Below are 20,888 nucleotides of genomic sequence, written 5' to 3'. Positions count from 1 at the left end.
CGCTCATCTTTGCTTAATCTGTTTGTTCTTGCAGAACCGGCCCTTCGGGTCTCGGGGTCGCCTAACGTTGTTGTTTGTGTAGTATCTAATACAAGGAGTTCGGCCGGCACAGAGGCCATGGGGGCCGAAGCTGTGGCACTACTCTCGTTTGTACCTGGGGGTGGTGGGTGCTGTGCTAAGAGTTGGGAAGGGGCATATGGAGGGGGCATGTAGATGATCGGAGGACCTAACAGCAGATCATCGTTGGCTCGTTGTTTCGAGGGTAATTCAGGATAGAGCGTAGGGGGAGTTCTAACCGGACACTGGTTTGATGTTTCTATTTCTAGTTTCTGTTTGGCTTCCTCTCTTTCTTTTATCTCTTCTTCTAGTTTCTGAGCAGCTAGGTGGGCTGCTTTTCGCAGCTCTTTTCCCAACCTACTCTCAGATTTCTTTTTACGTTGTTCAGTTTCTTTGCGCCACATGCCGAAACTATCAAGCATAGTGGGCGTTGTCTTGTTGTTACCAAGGGCTGTTTCTAGCGCGTTCATTTTATAATCATCGAAGGATCCTATCAGTGGCCACTGACTTTCTCGATTCTTTTTCGTATATTTATGCCACAGCTTGCTATAGGCTATAGCGATCAATCCATGTTTCATGAACATGTCCTTATTAGGGGTGCCCTCCAGTGGAGCCGGATGGTTCATTTCTAATAAGCGGTCCGGGCTAAACAGGCTACCAATCAGTGGGGAGAAGACAGGCATGACGGATCACAATGGGGACAAAAGTCAGCACTACCTATCTTATCACTGCGTGCAAAGACTAGACAGAATATTTCTATTCTACGTTGTTTGCAGGCGGTGAATACCTCAAGAACCAATATCAAACAGTCAATGCTCGGTCAATCAAACAATCAGTGGGGAGAATAAATAGGCACGCAAAGGTCTGCGCTCCCTACCCTTTCACTATCTGCAAAGAGGGAACCTGTTCTTTCCTGTTTGTAGACAGAGAATCTCCAGAAAGTAATCCGCGAACAGTAGTTCGGGTTCAATCAATTAATCAGTGGGGGAGAAAGATAGGCACGACGGCTGTGTTACCTATCCTTCACTGTTTGCAAAGAGAGAGCCTGTTGTTTCTCCGTTTGCAGACAGCGAATCTCCAAATAAATCAAAGAGTAATACTAGTATTTTCCAAACAATCAAACAATCATTTCGCAATTCGTCGTGTTTACACGACCTTACCCGGACCGCATGGACAGTTTTTTGTCTTCCGAATCCAGCGCCCGATCGTCCTCTATTCTTCGTATTCCTCGCGGCACTCCTGATGGTTCCCAGTCAGGACCGTAGATCACTCGAGAGAGGTCTGTTCGGAACCAGTGAAGTTCGGATGATCGGCTGTCAGACGAGGGTCTATCGGACAGGTGCACTCCCGATCGTTGCAGTCGTTCACTCTGTCGTCAGGACCTCTCCCACTGGATCCACTGGTCGCTGATGGGCCCCACGTTTGGGACGCCAATTGTTGAAAAAGGTACAGGCAGAGGACCTTTTCCGAAGTTGCCTGGCGTTAGCCGCCTCTATACCCACTCAAGTTTACCAAACAAAGAGGCAGGCGCTGGAGACTGGAAGGCAGGAAACAGAAGTTTTATTCCGACGGAGCAGAACACATCAAATCAGACAACAGGGTATCTTCTCGAGGTGCTCTAACCGCATCTCTGAGGCCTGGCCTCTTATACACAAGTTTATTGTTTTATTACGTTAAACACATCTCTGTCATTTACTTTGATGTAAGGAAAGACGTCCTCGGAATCCCCGCTTCAGGCCCGTTCCCACACACATTTACAGTTGAAGTCCCCACCCCGGTCACAACAGGTGATGATTATCGCGCAGCTGGACATTCCGCCGATTCACGGAATGTGTGAGGTTGATCGGATCTCATGGGGTGGGGGCTTTGATCAACTCTTGGATCCTTTGTGAGGGAAACTTCCTACTGTACAGGAGAGGAGGGGGTAATAACAGTATCCGCAGGGCCAGGTGGCGGCCTGGGAACGAGGAAGACAAACGGGTACAGAGGAAAGGGGGTTTTATCAAAGGATCCGGGACCATGAAAGGAATGGTGGGAGGTGTCGCGCTGGGAACAGGATGAGGTTTCGAGGCAGAGCTGCGTGGAAGAGGGGTTTACGATCCAAGGCATGTGAGAGCGGGGGCTGTCAGTGTGCGGGGGGGATGCTTTGCGAGGTCAGGAGAGAGAGACGCGCTGGCTATCAACGATGGGCAGAGAGGCCATGGTACTCAAAATGGCTGCCGCTTATGCGCATGAATGGGCTCGAAAAGGGGGCAAGATGGCGCCGATAATGTTGATGCTGCGACCTAAGGTTTAACATGCTCTGCTGACCGCACACAGTTAGCGTTCTCTAATAGGATAATCACGCACTGGGCCCAGTTAGAAAGAACCTCTGGAGAAATCAGGGACACTGGTTGATACGCCTCCTCTGCTGTGTCGAGGATTTTGGTCAGAGAGCCCAACACATTAACAACTTACCCAGCGTGACTGCCAAGAGTAGGCAATGCCTTTTTTCGGGTCCCTTATATACTTGGTCAGGCAGGTATTCATCCTCTCATCAGTTTCCAGCGTGAGGGCCACCTTGACTACCAGTGTAGGTTGGGGGCACTCCATCCTGAGACAGTCCCAAACATCCTTATCCAGGGTCTTTGGGACGGCGCTCCACATATGCTGCCACCTTATCACTAAGGGAGCACAAGGAAGACTCAAATCATCCGGGTCCAACATACATGCCACCATGTCATCCTGTGGACAAGACAGCGAGCCAGGACTCTCACTGTCTCACATAGAAGAGCACCGAGGCCTCGAGGGACCTGGGTCACTGACAGGATCATACTGAGTGTTACAGTCCCCCCCAACCCTGCGACCCCAGGGAAGGAACAGAAGTTGGTTGTGACTGGAGGAAGGCCTTCTTGAGCTGCTCACAAGCGTCCTTATTAACGCCCTGGTCTAAGGGGTGCTTAAGGGACTGACACCGTGACCATGGGCGACCCTGCGCTGTAATCGCAGCCGGTGGGCCTGAGTCAACCTCACTATCTTCTACTCTATGTGAGCTAGGGATGTGACAGCATGCTGGGTAGAGGCGTCAGTGTCACAAAACTAGTCATGCAGAGGCATAAATGAGGTAGATTCCACTTCAAAATATACGTCCTGGGAGTCCTGCATTGTATGACCAATGTCGTGCTAGGAATCCTGCTAGCATTACAAGAGTAAACAGCCGGGCTGGTCCAAGCGGTGCTGAACAAGCAGGGGCCCAAATGGAAGATTACATATGGCAGTACAGACTGCCCACTAATCACAGTCAAAACCGGACAGCAGACTTCCTAAGAGGTTAAATTTTACGTACCCACCACCTCAGCAGGCCTGGTGGTCACTTCAATCACAACTGGCAGGATGGGGCTCACCCGTCAGCTACAGACCCAGAAATGGGCGTCAGGCTTCCAGGGGGGGACAGATTGGGGTAGACTGCATGGCACAAGGCCCCGCAACACACGGTGGGGTAGATGTACTACTTTTTTGTGGCCACAATCTGGAATTTGGCCCGTTTTCAACCGTACAATTGGTCAGCCCTATGTACAAACCATATATTGAGTCGCTAACCGATTAGCGACTCACAAAATATGGTTTGCGACTCACTACTAGGGAGGAGTGTGACAAGGGCGTCCCTTCCTAATAGCAATTCTGACTGCAATGTAAGGATTGTTTTTCGACCGCATTTGCGGTGGCAAGACACTTGTAGTTTATCACCCTTTTCAAAAGGATGGTAAGCCACTTGTAAACGGGAAGGAGTCCCAAGGGGACCCCTTCCCCTTTGTGGAAGGGTGCATGTAGGAGAGTAGGGTCTGCATCCTATGGTCACCATCACTTTTTGCTGTGATTCTCTGGTTTTTCGACTTTAGTGTGGCTGTGGGCCTGCTAATCAGACCCACAGTCCAGCTGTTCTCTCTCTAAATTGATACCATGTACTTTAGGTACATACCTAATTGGCAGGTCATCCAAACTGACACCACAGGCTGATCACTCAGCTTGGGCAAGGTGGTGTAATAACCCCTTGCTTAGATATAGTATACCTATATCTACCCTTATATGTAGACAGATATATACCTATAAGTAAGTGTGAGCGGGAAATCCGTTACGCTCGCGGATTTTTGGGAAATCCGCAATCCGCGAATTTTGCGGGTTTCCCGCAAAATCCGCGAACGTAACGGGTTCAAAAGTTGAACCCCCACTCATGCAACTATTTTACAATGGCGCCAGCAAGCTGCCAGCGCCGTTGTAAAATAGTTACAAAGTTAGCTTGCACAGGAACCACTAGATAAAATAAAGCAGCACCTGCTTCGTTTTATCTAAGTGCTTCCTGTGCAAGCTAACTTTGTAACTATTTTACAACGGCGCTGGCAGCTTGCTGGCGCCATTGTAAAATAGTTGCATGGCTGGGCACAGGTCTACAGCTCACTCAAGGGACCCCTGCGCCCTTCGGGGCGATTGCATAGTAACACACACATGGTCGCTCGAACTAGTTGATGCTCAAATTCAGTGACTCATTCATTAGCCCAAAAACAATCGTGAGCGTCGTCGAGGCTGGACAGGTGTGCCTTCTTCCCAAATCTACCGTGGAAAATCAGCTGTGATGCTGGATAGGCTTTGCATCCTTGACTTTCACGAGCGCAATACCCGTGCTGTTCCTGTGACCAGGAGCTTCTTTCTCCATCTGCTGAACTGATCTTTCTCTGACCTTTTATTCACACAAGAGGCACATACCCTACTGGGCACATTGTGTTCGCACGGGTTTCTGCAAGTTCGCACGCGTTTTGTACAATTTCGCAATTTGCGAAATTGTACAAAACCCTCGCGAACTTGCAGAAACCCGTGCGAACATAAAAAAAAATCCGCGCGGATTTTGCGGATTTTCGCAATCCGCAAATTCGCAGATTGCCAATCCACAAAATCCGCTCATGCCTACCTATAAGTCACTCCTATGGCAGGCCTTGACAATCCTGAAGGCAGAGTGCTTGGTTTTATGTGAGAGGGTGCTCTATCATGAGCTGAGCGCTTCTGCAGCTTTCGGAACAATCTCCTTATAACTGTTCTATGATATAGCCATACCATATACTCTTAAGGGCATTATAATCCTCGCGGTTAATGCTAACTTTGGTTTGGCTTTATCAAAACATGTTGTGTAAGGTGTCAAACACTTTGGAATACTACGCCCCCTCCCGCTAGTCCTGGCGGCGGGGGTAGCATTCTAGAGGGAGAAGACATGTAGTTACTGCTTTAACCGGTTAAAGTTAAACAGAGCCTCAGCATCACAAAATTGATGCTGCTGCCACAGACACGAGTCTGACCTCCTGCAGCTGGACGAAACTCCGGCAAGGGAGGCCTGGACAATAGGTTTCCTGTCGAGGGAGGTGCTAGCACCTCCCCAGACAGCCTGTAGTGTATTGGGGCAGGGTGGGTTCAATGAAAAGATGTATTTTCCAGACACTGCATGGGGCACACAAGGTGCTCCATGCATAGCCAGGTTCAAACCAGTTGCTGGGGCACTCCAGCCCCACTCTGGCGCAAAACTGGACAAAGGGAAAGGGGTGTGTAACCACCCTCTTCTCAGGGTCCACACTTAGGAGGGACCTAGCAGGTAATCCAGCCCCTAAAATTGGTATAAAGATAGGAGCTGAGTCTACAGACTTTAGATTATCCTGGACTGGAACTCTGAAATGAAACTCTTTGACCTTCGACGTTCTATACCGACTAGAAGACTGAAGACATCTCCCTTGTGGTCAAGGAGTGACCACCCTGTGCAAACAAGCACCACCAGTAACTTGCCGGTTTGCTTTGTCGACGCTCCTGCCGGAACCTGAAGACTCAGCAACTCTGGAACTGGACTTCCAGACTTCTCAGACTCCGATCCACATCCACAGCAAAGCTGAGACCCCTGGTGGACATGAGAGACGTGGGACCAGACACCCTGGACTACCTGCACTTTGCTAACAGTGCAACGACAGAGGCACCCTCGAAGTTGTGCATTGGGGTTTGAGAAGCCCCAGACTCGAGCGCCATTTGCACTGAAGCTCAGCCCTCCACACTTGACGAGTGCCGCGTGGGGCATGCTCTTGCATTTCAGCTCGACTCGTCTTCCCGGTTGCTAGCCCGTTGGCTAGTTAGCCCCCTGAAGACTTTTCTTTGAATCTACAACACTGGCCTGGTTGCTCCAGGCTCGCCCTAGCTTCCCTGCAAAGGAGAAGCTCCCCAGACCTTGCTGGTCTGAACTGAAGCCAATCTTCCCTTCCTGCATGGATTGCGTTTGCCAAGGCTTGTTGGGTCCAATTCAGATACCGGCACCGCAGTCAAATAAATACTTCATGGGACAGCTCGAAACCAGCTCCTGGTCATAGTCGACGCCTCTTGGTCCACATGGCTGCAGAGACAAGCTTCACCTTCTTCACCTGAAACACTCTACATCGCCTGATTTCTTCCTGGTCACTGGCTAGTGACCCAGACTCTGTCCCCTCTGGTTTCAGGTTCTTCACATCTTCGACCCACCCGTGGATCAACCCGGACACTTTTCTGCTGGTCGCCTGCAGCACTTCTTTGCAGCTCTCCATAGGAAACAGTGACGAAACCAGACACGAAAAGACACCTATGCACCCGGCTTCCCTGGGTGAGGTAACTCAAGTACTCCGGTGCTCCCGTGGGTGTTGACTCTCGAAGTGTCCTAGTTTAAAAGGGTTTTACCGTAGTCCATCCGGAATTGTCCTTAATCAACTACTTTGTAACTTTTACGTTCCCATTATAATTCGATGGTAACTCACGACTGTGTTTAGACACTGCACGCGTCTCCCGTGGGCCACCTACTTCCAATCCCTTCGTTGTCCAGTGTAGCCCCAGCGATTCCCTAGGCTCTAGGCCTATTCGATATTCCTGAAGTGACTCTTATACCACATACTTAGTATATGGTTCGTGAGGCCCCTAGTGCAGAATTGTATTTGTGCAACTTATAGTATACTTAATGAGTAACTTGTAATGATAACCACTTACCAAGTGCTGCTGTGCTTGAGGAGAGCGTGTCCGTTGCTTCAGTAAAGAAATTGAGAGCTGAAAAGAACCTTAAGCGCCTCTGTGCTGCAGGCGCTATCTGGCAGCGCTTTGGGAGTTACTGCTCGCGTTTCCCGCTCCGCGGGAAACACTCGCTGGGAGAGGCTGTTTGGCGGCTCGAGTGGGAGGAAAACCACATTGCCCACAAGTCAGCGGGGCCAGCTACATCTCGCCGCCACGCCCCCCTCACCTGCCTTCATTAGCGCTGGGAGACCGCTGTGGAGTGGATAACCACTTACCAAGTGCTGCTGTGCTTGAGGAGAGCGTGTCCGTTGCTTCAGTAAAGAAATTGAGAGCTGAAAAGAACCTTAAGCGCCTCTGTGCTGCAGGCGCTATCTGGCAGCGCTTTGGGAGTTACTGCTCGCGTTTCCCGCTCCGCGGGAAACACTCGCTGGGAGAGGCTGTTTGGCGGCTCGAGTGGGAGGAAAACCACATTGCCCACAAGTCAGCGGGGCCAGCTACATCTCGCCGCCACGCCCCCCTCACCTGCCTTCATTAGCGCTGGGAGACCGCTGTGGAGTGGATAACCACTTACCAAGTGCTGCTGTGCTTGAGGAGAGCGTGTCCGTTGCTTCAGTAAAGAAATTGAGAGCTGAAAAGAACCTTAAGCGCCTCTGTGCTGCAGGCGCTATCTGGCAGCGCTTTGGGAGTTACTGCTCACGTTTCCCGCTCCGCGGGAAACACTCGCTGGGAGAGGCTGTTTGGCGGCTCGAGTGGGAGGAAAACCACATTGCCCACAAGTCAGCGGGGCCAGCTACATCTCGCCGCCACGCCCCCCTCACCTGCCTTCATTAGCGCTGGGAGACCGCGCATCGCGGAACGCGCGCGGGCGACGCCGGGCTAAGCCCGGGCAAAGGGCGGGCCCTCTGTGGCCCTCAGTGACCGAGGTGGGCTGGGCTGGGCCCGGTCCTTTACATTTTGTTATCACCTCATTGAACTTGTGTCCACTTGAGTAGGTGGGTGAGTTGATTCGCGTACTGCTATAGCTATACTGCACCCCGGTCCTACCTGGCCCGTCAGGGGCTGACGTCATTCCAGACTTTTATCCGTTTTATATTCCTACATTTCTCATTTAAATTCATCACTGTGGAAAATGTCTAAAACCCTACGCTCAGGAAGGGTAGTGGGAGAAAAACCTGGCCGAAAATTAACTACCACCCGCACAAGAAACAAATCAGTGAACAACCCACCGTTGAAAGGCCAATGCCAGCTATCTGAACTCTGGGATCTATCTGGTTTAAAAAAATCCAAATTTGCGACGCCAGAAAAACCAGATACTAAAGCCCTGGATCTACATTCACCAGCTACTATAGATCCTCAACCACCCCAGGTACAGCAGGGGGCCCACCAATCTATGGTAGGGGGGTCTCCCGTACGGGACTCCACAGAGGGGAAGCTGACGATCGTAGGTGATCCAGTGCACACACCACCGATCCCTCAGTCACCCATGAATGACAGGCCGGGGGGTGACTTGTCTGCACTATCCATTGACCTGGAACTATGGGGACGCTACGTAAGCCCAGCTAAAGTGGAATCCTTGGAGCAGTTTAAAGTTCCAGGGGGTGCCACCACTTCTGGGTTACTGCTGTATAGTAGCACCCCTTCGTTAAACAGACATGAAATATCTGACTTGTTAAACACCACCAGGAGCCCTGATCTTAATCTCCTGGATAATTGTTGCACTGTGGAAGCACGAGAAAAGCCGATCTCTGAGTCCATGATCGCGCTGGAACAACTCCTAGCTTCAATCTTACTGCTCCTAGGGAAATTTGTAGGCAGCTCGGACTGTATTCTTGAATCAGTCACTCAAATTCTAAAGACATTGCTGCAGAAATCGCCGGATATGAGTAAGGCATCTCCCCCCAAGTCTGAACAATATTTATCTGAGGGGAAAACCAGAGATACTAGAGGGGAACTAGATAGGAAAAATGAAGTGCCTACTATGGATCCTCACAAGGATATGCCCCTTACTGCAGCTTCCAACTATCAAAAATATAGTCCTGGAGATAGAGGAGGAGGATAAAGCTTTGTCTGGCCCTAAAACGGGCCAGGAGTTATTTCCTATCTTCGTACCTGAGTGCGGAAAAGAACCCCTGGCCGACAAACTAGAGGTAAATGAAGAAAGGGGAAAAAATGGTAAACAAAAAATTAACAAAGCCAGCAAGAGGAAACCAATACGAAAATACAGAAAGAAGAAGCAGCGGAGGATTATTTTCCAAAAGTTCACAGAGGCAAGGGAGAATGATGTAAGAAATGGGGAACCCTCATCTACTTCCTTAAAGGTGGACATGGACGTGAACTTAACTGCTTTAACCTCTGCAGAGGAGGAAAATGAACAATGTAGTCTGCTTACGCAGGAAGATACACCGCAAATAGGGGGCTCTCTCCCATGCTCTCCTTCACGGAGTGCACTAGGAGTACCAATTTCTTATCCATCTGGGGCTCTAAATCCTTTGGCCCCCCCCTTTGCTGTATCACTTGATTCGGAAAATTCTTGTCCTCCGGCCCACTCTGTAAATATTTCTAAGGCCCCTGTGGATGTGCGTGTATTAGATTTTGTCCCCTTATTTGATACTGACCTTTTGTTAAACAGAGCTTGGATTCTCAAACGCTTCAGTGAGGTTGAAAGTCTCTATCATATACAGTCTAGAGACATAGAATTGGTGTCTCTGTTGGGTGGAAGTAGGGTATTGAGTATACGGGTGAAATTTTATTCGCCTATTATAACAAACTTGATACTAGAACAAGCTGAAAACTTTCAGCGTTTAGGTATTGATATTCTCCCTATCTCCAACCCAGGCAAGCCAAATCCTTTATGTAAGCAGGGGTTTGGGGGTGGTGAGCAAAACGGGGTAACCTCTCCCCTGAGAGACCTAAAAATTTGGGTTTCCAGGGGAAAACGCTCAGTGTCGCATGTGAAGCCACTTCCACTAATTGAGAATTCCTCACTCATAGATGATAATAACCGGTGGAATTGGCTCCATAGTGCATTATCAACAAAAACGAAGGATAACCCCAAATTGTTTCACCATCTTTAACACCGCATTAAATATAATTTCCTGGAATGCGGCTGGATTTCACAGCAGCCCAGAGAAACTTGATTTTCTATCTACTCTGGGGGCTGATATATTGTGCATTCAGGAAACATGGTGCATTGATATGTTAACTCCTTCAAAAGATTTTTACGTTCTGGAAGTTCCAGCTGCGCCCTCTAAGAAAGGGCATGCCAGGGGGGGGATCGCCTGCTTATTGTCAAATAAATTTCAATGGAGATTCTCCCATTACATTGATTCCAGTAGACTATTCCACACAATAACACTAGAAAATTTGTTCCATGATGGTAAAAAATATCCCATGGTAATTTTTAATGTGTATATACCCCCAGAGGAGTGTTTTAATGATAATTTGCAGCAGGTTCTCCAGTATATGGAACAGATAAAAAACTCTCCTCCTTTCCCTGTAATTTTGCTTGTAGGTGATTTGAATTGTAAAATTTCAAATGCGAGTCTAAAACTCTTCAGGAATAAAGTTAAGGAAGAGGTACATTTTATCCCCCAGACGCTTTTTCCGGAGAACCTGATGACAAATAAAAGAGGGAAGATTCTGTTAAAAGAACTAGCGATTGGGGATGGTATTATCTTAAATGGAAGATTTCCATCTGACGTCCCCGCTAATTATACTCACAAATCCCCCTTTGGGTCGTCAATCTTGGACTATGCTATTGCCGACTATGGCCTGTTTCCCCAGATTCTGGACCTAAAGATTATACCCACGCCACTCAGCGACCATAGTATATTGTTATTAACAGTGTCTTTAAATTCTTTGAATACGGCGTCTTGGTCACTGAATGGCAATGAGGCCACCTTCCATACCACTTCTGGAAGGTGCTTCTGGAACAGTGCCGCCATTAATGGGGTGCAGGACCTATTGGCCGATACCCTTAGGGTAATAAACGAGTGGAACGGCAGCGAATTAGTTTGTTTTGAAGAATTTATGCGAAAGATCTTATTGTACGCAAATAAAACTGTTCCCCCTAGGAAAGGAGAGGTAGTCCCCATGACATTGCGTAATCTGAATAGGGAATTAAATAAACTAATTCGCGAACAGTATGTTGAAAGGGTCCTGGAACGTGGGAAAGACATCGCTAGGTTAAAAAGAAAGAGAAGCAGACTCAAGCTCAAAATTAAAAAGGATAGGGAGGATGAAATATGGATTAAACTGAGGGAATCTGCTGCACATGGTAACATTAAAGACTTTTGGGCAATAATTGGGAAAGGATGTGGTACACGCCATTCCCCTATTCCCATTCCTATCCCAGAAGAGCTATGGTCCTCTCATATCCGAGAGCTCTATGCAGGGAACGGGACCACAGGTATGGATAATTTCATGTATGCTGCCCCTGAAGACCTGGTTTTCTATCCCTCTGAGAAAGAAATCGAGACGGCTATAAAAAATATGCGACCCTCTGGGGCCATGGGACCGGATGAGCTTCCGATGACGGTCCTTAAACAAGATCCCTTAAGCTGGAGTAAAATCTTGTACCCCTTGTTTAGGGCGTGCCATCTCTCCAAATGTGTTCCTGCTTCCTGGAGAGGAAGTATTTTGGTCCCTATCTTTAAAAAGGGTACAAGGGATAGCCCCAGTAATTACCGCCTGATTGCGCTCCTCGACTCCATCGGAAAGGTCTTTGCGAAATGCCTCCTTAGTTCTCTTTCTGATTGGGTCGAGGAGCACAATATTCTGCCGTTCGAACAGACTGGTTTCCGAAGGGAGCATGGCACGCTAGACAACATGACTGCCCTTCAGGTGATCACAGATAAATATGTCCAGGTGAGAGGGGGAGTTGTATACGCCGCCTTCATTGATTTCTCCACAGCGTTCGATAAAGTAGATCGTGGAACGCTGTGGAGAAAACTGGCGACGCTGGGTGCCCCTACTCCCCTGTTGGAACTGGTGCAGGCTCTGCACACTGAGACCTGGTGCAGGGTCTTAATGGGGGGCGAAAGGGGGCTTTCGGCCAAAATACCATCTCGGAATGGCCTTAAACAAGGCTGCTTACTGGCACCCCTTTTGTTTTCCTTATATACGACTGACCTCCCTGCTGCCGTGTCTGCCAGTGAGGGGATTGCACCGATGATAGGAGGGGCTCCAATATCCTGTCTGATGTATGCCGACGATGTTTTGTTGCTTGACTTGACCCCTACTGGTCTTGCAAACCGGCTACAGGCTCTCCAGGCCTTCGCTGGGGAGCATTACATGAAGATCAATATTAATAAAAGTAAAGTGATGTGTATAGCTGGTAAGAAGAAGTGCCGCTCGACAAATTTTGGTTGGGCTATTGGAGGGCATAGATTGGAGGTCGTTACTTCCTATACCTTTTTGGGGAAAATATTCTCGGCCAATATGAGCGAGAAACTCCACATAGAGCACTGCTCCCGCAAAGCTCTTGCCCATGGCAATGGGTTAAAGTCCCTATACCAGGCAACGGGGAAAAGGCACTTTGCTAGTCTTCTAGAAGTGTTTAGAGCAAAAATCCCCGCAACTATCTTGTACGGTATTGAATTAATAGAGGTAAAAAACTGGGACTTTTGCCACAAGATTGAGGGGAAACTCTTAAGATCCCTCTCGACTCTTAACAATGCTTGCCCACTGGCCGCCTGCAGGCTGGACTTTGGACTCAGGAGTTCCTGGGTTCAGGGTCTGTGCGCCCTAATAAGATGGGTGGCCAGTTTGGCCAGAGCGAGAGATTGTACCCTGCGAGTTCTACTCAAAAACGAACTATTGGGCAATTTTAAGGAGTTCTCTAAACTCGTAAGCAATTTTAGAAGGGCTGTGAAGATACTTAAACTTGATGAAAGTGCTCTCTTTTCCTATTCTCCCACGCAGTTAAAGCATGTCCTTAAGGAGGCCTCGTGGGAGTTTTGTTTCCTCTCTGACAAAAAATCAGTTGGTGATAAAAGGAACGCGGAGCCGCTCATCTCCTCCTATAGGTTGAAACACCCACAACCCTATGCCCTATGGAATCTACCACATGGGATACGTAGGTTTTGGTTTTTATTACGCTATGATTTAATCCCACTTAATATATTGCTATCCAAATGGTATGGCACTTCTGCCTTGTGCAATTTATGTAAACTGAACAACCAGGACTGTATGCATGTATTATTGATTTGTCCTATGTTACGTAATTTGCGCAACCGATGGCTAAAAGTAATCTGTCTCCGCCTTAGCATTGTCACTTTAAAAGATTTTCTTTATGCACTTTATTGCCCTCCAAACGAAATGTTCTGTTCTTATATTTTTAACTTTTTTAAAGGATTTTTAGCTATTTATTAATTCTACTGGAAAAACTGTGTCTGTCCGGCCTTGTGGGATTGATTGTTAGTAGTATAGCTATTGCGGATCGAATATTGTGCTTTTTAAACTCTTGTACTTTCTGTGTTTGTGTTGCTTTGTATTGCATATGCTTATGTGGCCCTCTTTGAGAGCCAAAACATAATAAATAAATTTGAAATTTGAATTTGTAATGTATCTAGATCTCTGACCTCAAAGAGTTCGGAAGGGTTGTGTTAGTAATAAATACATATATATTTGTAGACTATACAACCACCATCATAAGGGTCGCTTAGACTGGTGCAAGGTGCCCACTAGAATAGTGGACAACATATGCCAGGCTAACTTCTCACAGTGCGTAAATATTTTTAAGAGCAGGCAGTGGTCCCAGTGACCACTTCCTGCCCGTAAAAAATGAAACTGAAAAGTTTTTTTCTTTTTTGAATGCATCCCGTTTTCTATTGAGGAAAACGGGCTGCATTTTTTTTTAAAACTGCTTTATTACAAAAGCGGTACAAAAGGGGGTGGTGATGGAGCATCTGAACCAATCAAACACTCACACCCAGTCAAAAGATCTGGGTTTGATCCATCACCGTTCTTTAGCCCACTCTGCCACCCCAGTTCAGACATGGCTAAATGCAAATCAGTCTGACCCTGTGACTCATGGGAACAGTCCAGCCCGAACTGCCAAGCCATGCCTTCCCTGGACCGGAAACAAGCTTCCGAGGACCGGTTTCTGGCATTCCAGCCGTCTTCAGCCCGGCTAGCTTGAATCCAGTGGCAAAGTGAGCAAGAGACTCACGTCCGAGCATAAAAAAGCAGTCACAGACACAGACATGGTGATCTGCTGCAGCAGGCCACCATTCCTGTGAGTGCGATCCATTTCCAATGGGGGCGCAAATTGTGACAGCTCATGAATATTATTAAAGGCATGCAATTTGCAACCCCATTGGCATCGCAAAGAGTGTGAGACACGGTTGTACATTCATTTTTTTGTGAGTCGCAATTTGTGACTTGCAAAAATGATTGGTCGTACATCTGGCCCCGTGGCTCTATTGCTAATGGCAGACAGAGCACGAAACAGTCATGGTGCTCGAGGAGCGTCTCGAAGGTAGGCGAGCGCCTCCTATATTGCCCAGCGGTAGCCACTGCTCCTGTTAATCCCTGACTGCAACACACATATGCCACATAAGTAATGCTGAGACGCTCCCTCAGCCACCCTGAAAAAGAAAGAGCATGTTACGCACCGCACACCATGCCGAATATCATTATGTGAAGCAATATTGCGAACACGCCAGAAACAGTCACAAATTCACCCAAAAAGATCAAGCAAGCCAGAGCGAACAGTTAACTGCAGGCTGCTGAGCAGCGAAGAAAGAAGGGGCATGAACTATACTACATGGACTGTTCATTGACTAGTGGATTGTATTCTTTCTGCTTTCCCTGGGTTCTTGGGAAACATAGTTTTGTGTTCTTTTTAAGGCTACTGCCCAAATAAAGTGAAGAAAAAATAGCTTAATCTGAGCCTCCGGTCGTGCCATAGAATTACAGATATAGGTTCATACATTTCAATGTGTTCATAGAAAATCCATGACCTCCATACAAATGGATCCTAAAAAAGTTCATGAATACATTAGGTGCAAGTCACCGTATGCAAAATGTATACATCAAGCCAGGCTCCACCTTGGTACATAATGATACTGATGGAACATTTGTAAGGAAATAATCAAAACTGTGGAATGTGAGATACTATGTAAACCTTTAGTTATGTTGTTGGGTTATGTCGCTGATATTCCTAAAGGGTAAGAAAGCTTGTGGCACTATGGCTCATATTAGCAGGGAGAAATGTTGCCATAAGATGCCTGAACGGGCCACTCCACAGGTTCAAAGGTGGAAACAAAATATAATATGGTCTTATATAAACATTGAGATAAAGGTATATGGCCTTTGAAATACTGTAATCTTAAGAATTAGCTCACAGAAGGCTGAATGGTAAAGTTAAAAAAAGATAAGAATAGAAATAAAAAAACTGACCAAAAACGAATACATTTGTGATTATCACTTATTGATTTAGTTTTAACACCTAGTATCTATTCAGAGAATTTGCACTAATCCTTTCATAATTCTGGTGTGTAACTTCGATCAGCAGTAAAATGACAACACCTCATGTTCTTTTTTCAAAGGATTATTGTGGAAGTACGATTTGCACATGCCCGTTACCCATTATTCTGTCAGATTTATACAATAAATATAAATTGATCAATCATCCTCTCACCTGATCAGATTGAGTTAACTTCAAGGCTTCAGCAAGATTCACTGTAATAAAAAAAGAACAAAACACTGTTAAAGGGATATCTAAGCAAAATAACATCAACAAGTGAAGTATCATTGCGTGAATTTATAAACATACCCACTCTCTCAAAGTAGCACGCTACTCCGGAACCCATAAAGGGTTAGTGTTGAATTAGTATAGTGAATTATGAAAGTAATTTGAGTGTTGGATTGTGTTAGAATTGGGGGTCTCTAGTTGGCACAGGTAGGTGCTTTTGACAAATAGGGACCCTCTCATCTAGGGAGGGTAAGGGGGTACACACCTAAAATAACCCCTGCTCACCCCCTTGGTAGCTTGGAACGAGCAGTGTGTGAAGCATTTGTGAACACATACTGTTATCAAGTGACAACACTACAAATGGACACCACACAGGTTCTATATTTATGAAAATAAGTATCTTTTCTATAGATTTATCACAAGACCAAAAACGATAAGAGGAATCCACAGTACTATTAAAAGTTCTTGTTAAAAAGGCTTAAATCAGAGTTCCATGCGAGTCAGTAGCCCTGTCCGGCTACAGCGTTGATTAAATAACACAGAGTCTAACAAATCCAGCGGACCGCGTCAATACAGGCCTACTCAAGCGTAGACAGACTCGGTCACAGTACCTTTTCTTGATGCGACAGGCACGGGGGTGCGAGCCGGGTTCGGCGTTTGTCGCGTTGCAGAAAAGAAAGCATTGCAGGACGCGTTGTCCTTCGATGCAGTACAGGGAGCGGCCCGTTGACGAAGTCGGTGGGTCCAAGGCATACGTTGCAGGGCGAGACAGTGCTTTGTTGCAGTACTTGCAGCTTGTGGTGCAGCGACAGAGTTAAGGAGCTGGCGTCGATCAGTCCGGACAGCGGTACAATTCGGGTGGTGCGTCACAAAGCGTGCGAGGCGTGCCCAACTCCAATGCGTTCACAGGACTCGAAGTCAGCAACAATGACCGCTTCGGTCAGACCAGTATGAGTCAGTGTAGCCAGGCGTTGCACGTCGCTGTGTCCACAGATTATGGTGCAGGCAACGGCTGGGTGACGGCGTCAGGACGGAGTCTGTGAGCTCAGAGCTTGTGTTGCAAGAGGTGGACGTTGTTCGATGCAGTGCTTACAGGACACTGGGCCAGTCGGTCACAGCTCCCTGCCTCTGTAGCCACTGAAACAGCGTTTCCAGCAGCAATCCAGAACGGCTGGTGAAGTCTACTGGTCCTGAGACTTCGGTCAGGGGGCAAACTCTCTTCCAAGCCCTTGGAGATCCTTTACAAGTTGAAAAAAAGTACACAAAGATCTTTCTCCTTTCTTTGGCAGTCAGGCAACCACTGCAGGCCAATCCCCCAAGCAGCACTTCAGCTTAGGGATAGTTTCTCCTCAGTTTCTTCAGGTTCGTCTCCTCAGCAAACGTTTCTTCTTGTAGTCCAAAAGTGATCTAATTTCTTGGGATCAGGGTCCCAATATTTATACCCCAAAATCCTTTGTTCTCTGAGGGCAGAGAGGCCTTTGCCTAGTCCAACCCAGTTCTGGAGCACTCTGTCCTTTCACAATGCAGGGCAGAAACATCAGACACCCCACAGGAGGTGGAGCCAGCATTGTGGAGGGAAAGCACAGCCCTGGAGCACTTTGTTTACAGGATTCCTTCTCTTCTTTCACTGTGCAGGACACGGATATTAGACGCACCACAGGGGGTGGAGCCGGCATTGTGGAAGGCAGGCACACCCCTATTCAGGTCCCAGGTGCAACTCCTCCCACCCATCTAGATGAAGATCTCTCTATTCACCACTGGGCCGACTCATTCTGTCTCCTTGAATCCCCCAGCCCTGTCACTCACAAACTCCAGACAAGAAATACACAACCTAGCAGAGGCAGGCTTTGAAAGTTAGACAAGAAAATACCTACTTTCTAAAAGTGGTATTTTCAAAACACAGAATGTTAAATTCAACTTCACTAAAAGATGTATTTTATCATTCTGAGTTCAGGCATACTAAACTCGAAACCCTACTGTGTTCCCTGAGTCAGTTAGGATTATAAAATGAAATAATCTAACTGCCCATTCTGGCCTATGGAGAACGGGTACCCTTGCAATAGTGAAAAACGAAAATGGCTGTAATTCACTATTAGCACATGCCACACACATCAGGGCTTGTCCTACCTTATACTTACAATGCACCCTGCCCTTGGACCTACCATAGGGGTGTCTGATATGAAGAAAAGGGAAGGTTTAGGGACTGGCAAGTGGATGCACGTGCTCAGTCAACATGGCAGTACCAGACTGCACACAGGCTCTGCAATGGCAGGCCTTAGACACATTTTACAAGGCTGCTTCTGTGGGTGGCACAACCAGTGCTGCAAGCCCACCAGCAGTATTTGGATTACAAGCTCTGGGCACCCCTGGTGCACTGTACTAGGGTCTGACAAGTAAACCAAATCAGCCAATCATGGAATCACAAATTAATACATTAATTACAATAGGGAGCACTTGCACTGTGGCACTGGACAGCAGTGGCACAGTGCCCAAAACATCTAACACCAGCAAAAACACATGAGGCAACAGCAAAAATGGAAGAGAGACCCACGCCGATGGTGCCAGGTCTAACAGATAGGTTAGTCAGTTATTTGATTTCAACAGGATAGCCGAGTGACAGAAGAGGGAAAAAGGTTTGCACTTCTTACCCCTAATGGGGTGTTGAAGCACTTTCTTGGTGAGTAACATGCGACTCCGGAACCGATTAGAATTAGTTGTGCATTAGAATAGTGAAATATTAAAGTAATTTGAGTGGTGGATATTAATCAGTTATTTGAATTTAGAAGGATAGCAGAGGGAAACAAGTTTGTGTATATATATATATATATATATATATATATATATATATATATTCACTGAAAAAACCATAGGTTTCACACCAGTTATAGTTAGCTGGAAATTTTACTGATATAAAACCATTGAAATTCCCACGTTATAGTTAGATGGACTCACTATAACTTGCGCGTGCAATGCACTGCTGATGACATCACATATTACATCACTCATGACATGGTCAGTGACATCACTCATGACATCACTGATGACACCATCCAGTGAATGTGTGTCTTTCTGAAAAATAAATATATTTTATATATGTATATGTAAAAGTTGATGGAAGAATAAATGTTTAAATAAGTGTCTAAATGGATGGTTTTTAAAAATTGATTGGTTAACTGGCATAATAAGACATCATCAGCAGTGCATTGCACGCGCAAGTTATAGTGAGTCCATCTAACTATAACGTGGGAATTTCAATGGTTTTATATCAGTAAAATTTCCAGCTAACTATAACTGGTGTGAAACCTATGGTTTTTTCAGTGAATTTAATAGGTTTTTTAAATGCTAATTCCTAACTATAACTGGTGTGAAACCTATGGTTTTTTCAGTGAATTTCATAGGTTTTTTAAATGCTAATTCCTTTGTATATCGAGTTTCTAACCTTTTTTTTTTTTTTTACAATTTGCTGTTTTTTTTTAAAGTATTCATGTTTTTTTTATATAATTTTTTTCTTTTGCGCTCTGGGTGCGCGCTCCGGGAAGCTTTCAGCTAAGCTCTCCGGTAAGCTTTTCCGTGAGCTCATCTGAAAGCGCACCCAGAGCGCAACTGTCGTTCGTGAAAAAAAATATGAATGAAAAGTTAATAATAATGCAAAACACTTCGTACCATACAAATAAAATTAGTTTTTTTTAATAAGGAAAATGATTATGCATTTCTGTAAAAGTTTGATGACGTCACTTCGGCGCGCAACGTAAGTGCCCTCGGAAGCGCCTACGTTCGCGGCGCATAAACGCACGCAAAAGCGCCTACGATCGCGCCACGTTTGCGCCCCGGAAGCGCCTACGATCGCGCTGCGTAAACGCACCGGAAGTGCTCCGGAGCGCGCAGCGTAAACGCGTCGGGTCATGTGACCCTAAAATAACACTTTTCATTGGTTGCTAACAGTTTTTTTTACAATGAATGAAATCCCCACCCATTTCCTTCACTTCTTCTTTCACTTTTGTGACTGAAAGACCTGCCTTTTTTGCTGTTCCATATTCCTTGATTAATCATGGCTGCCAGACCATCCAGCAGTGAAGATGACTCCAATGATTTCATTGATGAAGAGCCTCCACAGCCGAAGGTCAAAGAACATTTCATCTGGAAATTTTTTAAGTTTCCAGCAGACCAGAAGAAGGTGAATGCACCAAAAGTAGAGTGCAGGATCTGCAAACAGGTCCTGTCACGGGGTAACCCCCCAAAAAAATACTCTTTTGGCAACTTCACCATGATTCGCCATGTGGAGAGGAGGCACCCCCAGAATTTTGCCCGGGAAAGTGTCAGGGCTCTGGCACAAGAGGTTCCCAGAGATGGGGCCTCTACATCAACAGGAGGAGCAACTTCTTCTGGGAGAGAACAATCGCAGGAGCAGGTGGCAAACATACAACCTGCATTTAACCATGGGGTCGTCAAATGCAGATACTGCAATCAACTCCTCACCTATGGGGAGCAAAGTGTCCTGCTCATGGTTCGAGCATTGGAGAACCATCGCTGCCCTTCCCACCCCTAATTTTTTTCTTTTCTTTTTGCTCCTGTTGAGCAGTTTCCATTCCCTGTTTTTGTTCCTGTTCAGTTAAAAGAAGAAAACCAAAAGTTCTTTTCAGAACTACCTCCAATTCTCATCAAAGAGCTATATTCTTAAAAAAATGAAGAGTAAGTGAAATATAGTGCATTGATAATTGAAAGGAGAATGAGTAAGAAAGAACAGAAAGGTATGAGAGGTGAAAGGAAGTGAAGTAGGAGGAATGAAAGAAGGTGAGTGTTAGAAAAGAAAGTTATGACACAGTGAATAAACTGGAGGCCTCATTTCTGAAAAGTGACGCATCGCTACGTGAAAACAGCGATGCGTCACTTTTCTGGACGCACTCCTTATGACATTCCAGATATGTCATATTTAATATATGACTAATCAATTCGCAAAGAGTTACAGATATGTCAGTATTTCTGACGTATCTGTAAACACAAAAGTAACGCATTGCTGGAGTGCGTCACAAAAGTGATGCAACTCCAGTAATGTGTCCTTTCACATGGAAAAAGCACCATGTGAAAGGTTTGCTGTGAA

General features: G+C 46.4%; 1 protein-coding gene across 1 annotated transcript in view; it reads right to left on the bottom strand.

Annotated features, from left to right (window-relative positions):
* The window catches only part of NRBF2 (nuclear receptor binding factor 2), a 306,700-nt gene that overhangs the window by 78,687 nt on the left and 207,125 nt on the right, over window positions 1-20,888 (bottom strand). Inside the window, exon 3 of the mRNA XM_086922137.1 lies at window positions 15,737-15,777. Within this exon, the coding sequence (XP_086778263.1) occupies window positions 15,737-15,777 (41 nt within the window). The remainder of the gene's footprint in view (window positions 1-15,736; window positions 15,778-20,888) is intronic.

This window comes from Lissotriton vulgaris, chromosome 5 (genome assembly GCF_964263255.1).
Source record: "Lissotriton vulgaris chromosome 5, aLisVul1.2, whole genome shotgun sequence".
Lineage (NCBI taxonomy): Eukaryota > Metazoa > Chordata > Amphibia > Caudata > Salamandridae > Lissotriton > Lissotriton vulgaris.
Note: the sequence above shows the minus strand (reverse complement) of the source record. Positions and strands in the feature narration are given on the sequence as shown.